General features: G+C 50.2%; 1 protein-coding gene across 1 annotated transcript in view; it reads left to right on the top strand.

Moving 5' to 3' along the window:
• EAH_00045200 (hypothetical protein, conserved) overlaps nucleotides 1-9355 on the top strand; it is a gene marked incomplete at both ends in the record, with an annotated part of 11047 nt that extends 1692 nt beyond the window's left edge. The window contains 10 exons of the mRNA XM_013394794.1: nucleotides 8-3484; nucleotides 3776-3907; nucleotides 4449-4667; nucleotides 5125-5273; nucleotides 5739-6001; nucleotides 6531-6730; nucleotides 7093-7604; nucleotides 8129-8317; nucleotides 8779-8962; nucleotides 9215-9355. Of these exons, the coding sequence (XP_013250248.1) occupies nucleotides 8-3484; nucleotides 3776-3907; nucleotides 4449-4667; nucleotides 5125-5273; nucleotides 5739-6001; nucleotides 6531-6730; nucleotides 7093-7604; nucleotides 8129-8317; nucleotides 8779-8962; nucleotides 9215-9355 (5466 nt within the window). The remainder of the gene's footprint in view (nucleotides 1-7; nucleotides 3485-3775; nucleotides 3908-4448; nucleotides 4668-5124; nucleotides 5274-5738; nucleotides 6002-6530; nucleotides 6731-7092; nucleotides 7605-8128; nucleotides 8318-8778; nucleotides 8963-9214) is intronic.
• Between the last annotated feature and the right edge of the window lie 747 nt (nucleotides 9356-10102).

Genomic DNA, 10102 nt, shown 5'->3' with positions numbered 1-10102 from the left:
AGAGCAGCAGCACCACCAGCAGCAACACCAGCAGCAACACCAGCAGCAGCAGCAGCGCCGGCAGCACCAGCAGCACCAGCAGCAGCAGCCGCAGCAGCAGCATGAGTGCGTTTCTGAAATGATGGGTGCTCAGCAGCAGCACGATGCAGAGGGCAGTGCAGTAGTTGCGGGAGGCCTGGACGCACAGCAGCAGCCGCAGCAGCAGCAGCAGCAGCAGCAGCCGCAGCCGCAGCCGGCGCCCGGGGGGATGATGCGCTCGCTGGCAGAGTGTGGGGCCCCCCCACGATCTTATGCAGAGGGGGCCCCCCCTCCTCCTCTGGGTATTGAGACACAGAGGCTTCATACATACGGCCGTCTGCTGCACCAGGGTGGCTTGGGGGCCCTTCCTGCTGCTCCTTATGCTGCGCCTCCGTTTCACCTGCCGCAGCAGCAGCAGCAGCAGCAGCAGCAAGGCAGGCCGATGCAGCAGCACCACAGTCAATCCCACCATGCCCAGCAGTTCCTCAACACAGGAGAAGCAGCAGCAGGGGGGCCCCCAGGGGGCCCCTCTGGAAGGGGCCCCAGGGGGGAGAGAGCGAGGCAGCGCAAGGCTGACCGCCAAGCCAGTGCGCGGCAGCAGCAGCAGCAGCAGCAGCATGCGCAGCAACACGCGCAGCAGCACGCGCAGCAGCAGCAGCAGCAACATGCGCAGCAGCAGCCTCACGACCTGCACCAGCAGCCGCAGCAGCAGCAACCGCAGCACCCCCTCGGAAGCGCGGAGAGTGCTGCAGCAGGTCTGCAGCAGCAGCAGCCGCAGCAGCATCCGCACATGATGGACAGCAGCGCTGCAGCAGGGCAGCAGCAGCAGCAGCAGCAGCAAGAGCTGATGCAGGGGGGCCTTATTCAGCCTCCCCAAATGCTGGGGGCCCTGCCGCCTCAGGCGCTGCTGCCGCTCGGTATGCAGCAGCCAAGCTATCATTATTTGCTTGCAGGGGGTGATCTGAGGGGCCCCCAGCAGCTGCCGCACCTGGCAGCAGCAGCAGCAGCAGCAGCAGCAGGTGGCCCGCAGCAGATGCAAGCCTTCGGGGCTGCAGCACGGCCGGGGGCGGGGGCTCCGTTGCACCCGAACCAGGCAGCAGCAGCAGCAGCAGCAGCAGCAGCAGCTGCAGGCGCTGCAGCAGCCATCCCTGTGTACGGAATAGTTGGCAGCAATTTGCTGCCTTGCGGCGCAGGGCTGCCGCTGCCGCACTGCGGAGATATGCCTTTAGTTATGCAGGCTGCTGTTCCCCCCCCTCTGCTGCATGTGATGCAGCAGCAGCAGCAGCAGCAGCAGCAGCCGGGGCCTCTTGGCGCCGCAGCCCCTCCTCCGCTGCATGTTGCTGCCGCCCCTGCTGCTCCTGCTGCTGACGGTAGGCAGCAGCAGCACCCTCGACCCGACCCGGCGCTGCAGCAGCAGCATTTCCGCATGCAGCAGCAGCAGCAGCAGCAACAGGGTGGCCGACCCTTGTCTCGCCCAGCCTCTGATATCGTCTGCCCTGCTGCCGCTGCTGCTCCAGGTGAGGCCAGGGGCAGCATTACTGAGGGGGCTCCACCTCTCTCTGCAGCAGCAGCGGAGCCTGCTGCTGCAGCAGACGGCGCCTCACAGCCAGCTGCAGCGCCTAGTGTAGCTGCGACAGCAGCAGCAGCACCTGGCGGCGCAAGTGGACAGCAGCAGCAGCAGCAGCAGCATTCGGATCGGCGCGCCAGGAAGAAGGTGCAGAACGCCCCAGTAGATCGGGCAGCAAAGAGAGAAACTGCAGACAAGTCGGAGCAGCAGCAACTGCAGCAGCAGCAGCAGCAGGGAGCAGCGCCAGTGAGCACTTCCCAGCCAGATGTGCCTCCGGTGTCGCCTACAGCAGCAGCAGCAGCAGCAGCACCAACAGCGGCACCCGGAGCAGCAGCCGCAGCAACAGCGCCAGCAGCCACAGAGTTTCAGCAGCCTAAGGGCGGCCGCCCTTCTGCTGCTGGCGGCAGCAGGAGGGAACCTGCTGCCGTTGCTGCTGCTAATGCTGCTTCAGAAGGCTCGCGGTCTGCAGAGGGGGTGTATGCCGAGCAGCAGCAGCAACAGCAGCAGCAGCAGCTGTCGCAGCAGCAGCAGCAGCAACAGCAGCCGAAGTCTCAGCGGAAAGAACGCCCGGTCGACTTGCCCGGTGATGCTGCAGCAGGAGCAGGAGCAGCAGCAGCAGCAGCAGCAGAACAGGAGCAGCAGCAGCAAACTCCCGCAGCAGCAAGGAGGCCGTCAGCTTCTACCAATGGTCTCCTCAGTCCTGGTGAAGCAGCAGCAGCAGCAGCAACAGGAGCTGCTGCTGCTACCTCCAGCAGGCGTCCCTCCCGCTTAAGTAGCCCTCGCCGAGGGAGGAGCCCCCGGGGGAGCCTCAGCTCACAGCAGCAGCAGCAGCAGCAGCAGCAGCAGAGCCGGACTGGAAGTAGGGTAGAGGCTCTGCGTGGGAATGATTCCGTGCAGCAGCAGCAGCAGCAGCAACAGCAGCAGCAGCAGCAGCAGCAGCAGCCAAGGAGAGAGGGCAGCCAGAGCCCGTCGGCAGCGCCAACAGCAGCAGCAGCACCAGCAGCCGCAGCAGTCGATAAGCAGAGCAGAGAAGGTGACGCAGCAGCAGCAACAACAGCAGCAGCAGCAGCAGAGACTCCTCCTTCCACAGCAACGGCAGCGCCTTCTCATACATCCGACTCCTCTGGCGGCTTCTCGCCGCTGCGTGCTGCAGAGACAGCAGCAGCAGCAGCAGCAGCAACAGGAGCAGCAACAGCAGCTCCAGCGCAGCAGAAGGGTTTGGGTCGGGGTTTAGATGCCCTTACGCCTGAAGCCGCAGCAGCGCCAACCGCAGCAGCAGCACCAGCAGCAGCAGCAGGAGCAGCAGATACTGCATTTATGAGACGTGGAGCGTCCCCTGCTTCAGCAGGAGCAGCGCCAGCAGCCGCAGGAACAGCAGCAGCAGCACCAGCAGCAGCAACAGCAGCAGCACCGGCACCAGCAGCACCAGGGGTGTACTCTATTGCAGACCTTGTAACGCTCTACCGTGCTCTGAAGCCTCACATTGAGGCCCCTGACTGGCGGTTTTGCTGCGGGGATATGGAGGACCTGCGGAGACAGGGCAGCGGCGGCGGCGGCGGCAGCAGCAGCAGCAGCAGCAGCAGCGCCGGCGGGCTGGGGAGCGCGAGAGACTGGCAGCGGCGTGCTGGAGCTCCTGCTGCTGCAGGCAGCAGCAGCAGCAGCAGCAGCAGCAGCAGTGGGCTGAATGGCTTCGGTGCTGGGAGTCTCTTCGGGGGAGCACGGAGGCCAGGTGGAGCAGCAGCACCAGTGGGCAGCAGCAGCAGCAGCAGCAGCAACAACAACAATGCTTTCAGGTGCCTTAGGGGCCTAGGAGAGCTAGATGGAGGAGGAGACAGGCAAGGAGACAGCCGCGCAAACGCCAGCAGCAACGCTGCAGCAAGTGCGCCGCAGTGGAGATCGGTAAGCGTTTCTTTTGTGTCTCTTGCTGCTGTCTCTTTCGTCTCTTGCTGCTGTCCCCTTCATATATTGCTGCTGTCTCCTTTGCTGCCGCTTTCTGCTGTCTCTTCATAGTATTGTTGTGATATTCTAAATGCATCTGCTGCAGCTGCTTTACCTGCTGCTGCTGTTGTTTTAACTGCTGCTGCTGCCGCTGCTGTTGCTTTAACTCCTGCTGCTGCTGCTGTTGCTTTAACTCCTGCTGCTCCTATCGCTGCTGCTGCTGCTGCTGCTGCTGCTGCTGCTGTTTGTTAGAGCGGAGGGGGTACAGGGGGCCCCCCTGTTCGTGGGGGCCTTGGGGTGTCTCGGGGGCCCCCAACAGATGGATATTCAAAGTTGAGCGGTTTCTTCGGTAACAGGCCTCCTCCGCCTACCCGGGAGCCTCCTGTAAGACATTTAATAATTATATTTTGCTGCTGCTGCTAGATAATGCTGTCTCTTTTGTTTGTTTTATCTGCTGCTGGGTTGTAGTGCTGTCTCCTTTGTGTTTGATGCTGTCTCCTTTCTTTGTTCTGTTTGTTGCTGCTGTCGTATGCAGCAGCCTTTTACTCTTCTTTGCCTTCGTTGTCTCTTTATTGCTGTCTCCTGTCTCTTTGTCTGGTTTTGTTTGTGCTGTTTGTTTATTAGAAGTGCTGCCTCTTTAATAAGCGCTGCTTTGTTTGATGCTTTGTACTTGGGGTTTGTGCTTCTTCTTTGTTGCTGTTTGCTGCTGCTCTTCTTCCTTCTCTGTCTCCTTTCTTAGTGTGCCCCCTACAGTCTCCTTTTAGGGTTTAGGGTTTAGGGTTTAGGGTTTAGGGTTTGTCTCCTTTTGTGTTTTTTTCTTTTCACCTGTAGCCTCGCATGATATCTGCTGAACCTCCTCCTTCCATTCTTGCTGCTGCTATTGCTGCTGCTATTGCTGCTGCTGCTGCTGCTGCTTGTGCTTCAGCCTCAGCAACCTGCTACTATCCGTGCTGCTGCTTCTTCAAGTCTCCGAGCCGTACGAGAGATAGACCCGAGGGAGAGAAAGAGACGGTCTCTTAATGCACTTCTAAACAAACTTACTATTGACAACTTCGGTGTTGTCTGCGAGAAGATTTGTTTAGAGGCAGAGCAGTTTGATGCAGTCGCGGACTTGGAGCTCCTCTCAGATCTTCTCTTCAATAAGGTCAGCAGCAGCAGCAGCAGCAGCAGCAGCAGCAGAAACAGTAGCAGCAGTGCAGCAGCAGCAACAGTAGCAGCAGCAACAGTAGCAGGAGCTGCAGCAGCAGCAGAATATGCAGAGTGTGCATGGATAGGAGTTTAGCTGCTGGGTGCATACGTTGTTTTGTTTTGTTGCTGTCTTTGTTTTGTTGTTTTATTGTTTTATTGTTTATTATTATTTATTTAGATAAGTTTAGGCCGTTGTATTTGCTGTTTTATTGTTTATATTTCCTAATTCACATATATATATATATATATATCATCGAATCTTCTGGGGTGTATGCTAACCACCGTGCATATAGTACAACTATGTAAGGAGCTAATAGCAGGCTTTTATTTGTTATTTATTTATTTAAATTAATTAATTAATTAAATTAATTAATTAATTTAATTAATTAATTGAATTTATTGTTTATTTTCAGGCGGTGTCTGAGCCCGAGTACAGCGAAATGTACGCCGATTTATATCAAATTATTCGCTGGCGAAGTTTGGAATTTGAAGTGCCGGGCGAAGAGCGAAAGATAAACTTTCATAGAACATTTGTGAATAGGCTTCAAGATGAGTTCGAGAGGTATATTTAATTATTTTATTATTTAATTATTTAATTTAATTTGTTATTTAATTTATTATTTTATTTATTTATTATTTATTTAGTATTTAGTTGGCGTTGTTGCGGTGTTTCGATTGGTGTTTTTATTATCATAGAACTTCTGTTCATACACTTCAAGATGAATTCGAGATGTATTTAATTATTTATTTATTTATTTATTTATTTATTTATTTATTTATTTATTTATTTTATTTATTTATTTGGTTGGAGGAGTGGTGGTATGGCTGTCTATGGTTGTCTTAGAACTTTTGTTAATAGACTTGAGTATGAATTTAAATTATTTATTATTGTTTTTAATTAGCGTTTTATTGTTATTGTTGTTTCTAATTACTGCTTCTACTATTTATGCTGTTGCTGCTGCTGCTGTTGCTGCTGTTGCTGCTGCTGCTGCTGCTGCTGCTGCTGCTGCTGCTGCTGCTGCTGCAGGCTGCAAGGGAAGAACGTGTTGTTGATAACGGAGGAGGAGCGTGCGGAGTGTGTAGAGGCTGACGACGAAGCAAAGTTATTAAAGAAGAAGAAGACAAGAGTATTAGGCAATATGCGTTTCATCGGAGAGTTATTCTTAAGACGCGCACTCAGCCCCAATGTCTTAAATGATGTTGTGCATGCACTCGTATTTAGCAGCAAAGGAGATGCCTTCCCAGACGAGCACTTCATCGAATGCCTTACTGAGCTCCTAACCACCATAGGTAAGCAGCAGACTAGAGCTGCAGCAGCAGCTAATGCAGCAGCAGCTGCAGCACCTAATGCAGCAGAAGCTATCCTTGCAGCAGCTAGTGCAGCAGCAGCTAGTGCAGCAGCAGCAGCTGCAGCAGCAAGCGCAGGAGTGCTAGCTAGGGAGACTGCTTGCATTTTTATTTCTCTTTGTTTTTGTTTGTCTTCGTTTGCCTATGTGCATGCATGCAGTCCGTGCATTAATTAATTAATTAATTAATTAATTAATTACTCCATAGTAGACGCATGCACAAATTAATAAAAGCATAATGAATTCTATATGTACATATATATATATATATATCCGTATATATATATATATTATCTGTATGTGCATTAGATTTATATACATCTATATATAAGTATATATATATATATACATGTGTATTTATATGCATATATACTACATGTATATAAAATATATCTATATATGCACATATAAATTAAATAAATTAAATAAATATATAAATATATATATTTGTTTGTGCTGTATATATATACTAGGCTACACGATGGACTTACAAGACTCATCGCGAGGGATGATGAACGAGTTCATCGGTAAACTTCAAGAGTTGCAGCTGCGTGCTGGATATTCAAGCAGAATTGTCTTTAAAATACAAGACCTCTTGGACTTGAGACAGAGACTTTGGACGAAAAAAGTCTTCAAAGATGTCGCCAAATCCGTTGCTCAAATTCGAGAAGATGTACGCCTCATATATATAATATATATATATATATATACATATATAATATATATATACATATATATAATATATATATATACATATATATATACTATATATATACATATATATAATATATATATACATATATATAATATATATATACATATATATAATATATATATATACATATATATATATATATATATTATATATATACGTGTATATATAGATGCATTTTGCTCATGTCTACTTACATATGCACGTAACATAAATGTTTGTGTATATGTATATATACATATATATAATTATACATATGCAGGTATCTGAGTTTTCTGTAACAATTATTGCTGTTGCTGCTGCTGCTGCTGCTGCTGCTGCAGGCCAAGCGAGACGAGCTGATGGGCGGGGCAATCAAGCTGGCTCAGGAGGGGGTGTTTCTAACGGTGGGGTTGCGAAGAGAAATGCCTTATAAGAAATACTTAGATGAACAAAGAATGCTGCTGAACTCTAAGAGAGCTGCTGCTGCAGCAGGAGGAGACGCAGCAGCAGCAAACAAACGAGTCTCTGCAGCACCAGCAGCAAAAACAACCGCAGCTAGAACACCCGTCACCACCACTTCCAGCAGCAGCAGCAGCAGCAGCAGCAGCAGCAGCAGCAGCGGGCCGCATGCATTCAGTCGGAGCCCAGGGAGCACCGCGGCAACGCCAGGTTCAGCAGCAGCAGGAAACGAACCAGCAGCAGCAGCAGCAGCAGCAGGGTCGCTTAGCAGCAGCAGCAAGGGAGCCCCCGCCCCCGCAGCAGCAGCAGCAGCAAGGCCCTATGAAACTCCGCCAATGCAAAAGGCTGTCGATCTGTTAGCCTTTGAATTTGCTGTGGAACAGGGAGCCCTAGAGTAAGAAAGAGACAGAAAGAGACAGAAAGAGACAAAGAGACAGAGACAGACAGAGACAGAGACAGAGACAGCGATAGTGATAGACAGGAAGAGACAGAGTTATATATATATATATATATCGATATCTATATGTACTTATGAATATATCTATATATATAGCATATAACAGTTAGTATATGTATAACTATCCATCGATATCCAGCGCATTTGTTTGTGAGTATGTGCATGCATATGCATATATGCATATATCGCCTAACAACAATATATATATGTATATATATATATATATATAGAATACATATATATATATAATATATAAAATATATATATATGTACCCATACATATGCAGTGCGTGCAGTGCAGTGCTCTTGTGTATATATATGTATATAACCTAACGAAAATATTATCTACATATACATATGTAGATATATATATATATATGTATATATATACATATATATACATATATATATATATATGCATGCGTATGTTTGTGTGCTGTATGTGTGTGTGGGGTGTACAGGCCTTGCGTGTCGGAGTTTGTTTCTTTGGGTTTGTCTCCGTTTGAATGTGCTGGACAAATTGCTGCTGTCTTTGAGAAGGCTCTCTGCGGAGCACAGCCAGCAGATGCGCTGAGATATGCTGCTCTTGCAGGGCGGCTTGCAGCTGAATACTTTAAAACCAACGGGGAACTTACTCTGCTCTTCGACTTGTACGGCTGCTTCTTGCTGCTGCTGCTGCTGCTGCTGCTGCTGCTGCTGCTGCTGCTGCTGCTGCTGATGTTGCTGATGGTTGTGTTGATGATGGTCATCATTATGCTGCTGCTGCTGTTGCTGCTGTTTTTGCTGCTGGGGTTCTTGGTGCTGGTGGGGCTGCTGTGCTGGTGATGGGCATGCGGGTGTTGCAGTATTGCTGCTGCTGCTGCGCAGCATGTGCTGCTGCTCTTGCTGTTGCTGCTGCATCAGAGTGATGCTGCTGCTGCTGGGAGGGGCAGAGCCAGCGGTTTTGTGGTGTATGGGGAGGTTGTGTGTATCTGCGTGCCTGGGATGTCTCTTCTCTTCGTTTGTTTTTTATTTACGAGTTGTTTTACTTATTTATTTATTGTATTTATTTATGTTAATTAATTAATTAATTAATTAATTGATTTATTTATTTATTTCTGTTTGTCTTCAGCTTCTCTGACGCGGTGATGGGGCAGGTATCGGAGTTAGTCTTAGATTGCCCTTTGGCTTTGTCTATTTGCTTAGAGACATTTGCTGCTCTTATTAAACATGAAGCCTTCTTATCTCGTATTGAAGATATTCTTAAGACAAACCTTAAGCTCCCTCTACCAGAAAAAGATACGCATGCAGTCAAGGTAATAATAAACGCACACACGCAGACGGGTTTAGGGTTTAGGGTTTAGGGTTTAGGGGTTAAGCAACGCTGTAAACAGAAAGCGGCAGTTTAGGATTAGGGTTTAGGGTTTAGGGTTTAGGATGCGCGGTGAACGTTATACTCGCTAGTTTAGGGTTTAGACTTGTTGCTGCGCCATCAACCCTAAGCTGCAATTCTTGGTTTAGGGTTTAGGGTTTAGGGTTTAGGGTTTGTGTTTTGAATGCGCATGCAGCTGTGTAAGGATATCTTAGAACGATGCAGCGGACTTAGCGGAGAGCGAAGGAGACAGGTAGAGCAGCTGCTGGAAGTGTCTCTGTCTGAGGGTTTTGCTGGGCTCTCCACAGCAGCAGCAGCAAAGCTGCTGCTAAGCTGAGAGGAGACAGGAGACAGAGTGAAGACAAACAAAAACAAACAACAGCTCTATGAACTCCTTTTCGCCGCCGAGTGCAGCGCAATGCTCTCTTACTCCATGCATGCATGCATGCATTCATGCATAGATACGCAAGGAGACAGAGGAGGAGACAGAGGGGGAGACAGGCAGACGCCTTGCTGCTTCTTTGTCTCTTCTTGCTGCTCTACTCCAAGCACTCAGCGCATAGAGGAAACTTCGAGTCGGAGGCCCAGCTTTATTTAAGGGCGGTAGCAGCAGCAGCAGCAACAACTACAGCAACAACAGTTGCAGCCGCTGCAGTACAGCAGCAGCAGCAGCCGTTGCTGCTGCTGCGCGAGCTGCGCTGTTGATGCAGCGCGAGCTCCGCTGTTGATGCAGCGCGAGCTGCGCTGCTGCTGCAGCAAGAGCTGTGTTGCTGCTGCAGCAAGAGCTGCAGCAGCTGCTGCTGCAGCAAGAGCTGCTCTGCTGCTGCAGCAAGAGTTGCAGCAGCAGCTGCTGCAGCTCTTGCCCAGGCTTGCGGTTTCTGAATTATGGGGGACGTTTGCCTGGCGCCTCAATTTGATTTTCGCTGAGTGTTGATTCTGTCTGCATGCAGCAGCACAAACACCACCTGTGCATACACCCCAGACTGGGGCGTAGATGTATGTGGCTTCCCTGTACACTCGCCGACGCACCTCCTGCACAAAGCTGCTTCTGCTGCTGCTCTTGCTGCTGCTCCTCATGCTGCTG

The sequence above is a fragment of the Eimeria acervulina genome, genomic scaffold (genome assembly GCF_000499425.1).
Source record: "Eimeria acervulina Houghton genomic scaffold, Eah_scaff639, whole genome shotgun sequence".
Lineage (NCBI taxonomy): Eukaryota > Apicomplexa > Conoidasida > Eucoccidiorida > Eimeriidae > Eimeria > Eimeria acervulina.
This window is presented reverse-complemented; position numbering and strand designations above follow the sequence as displayed.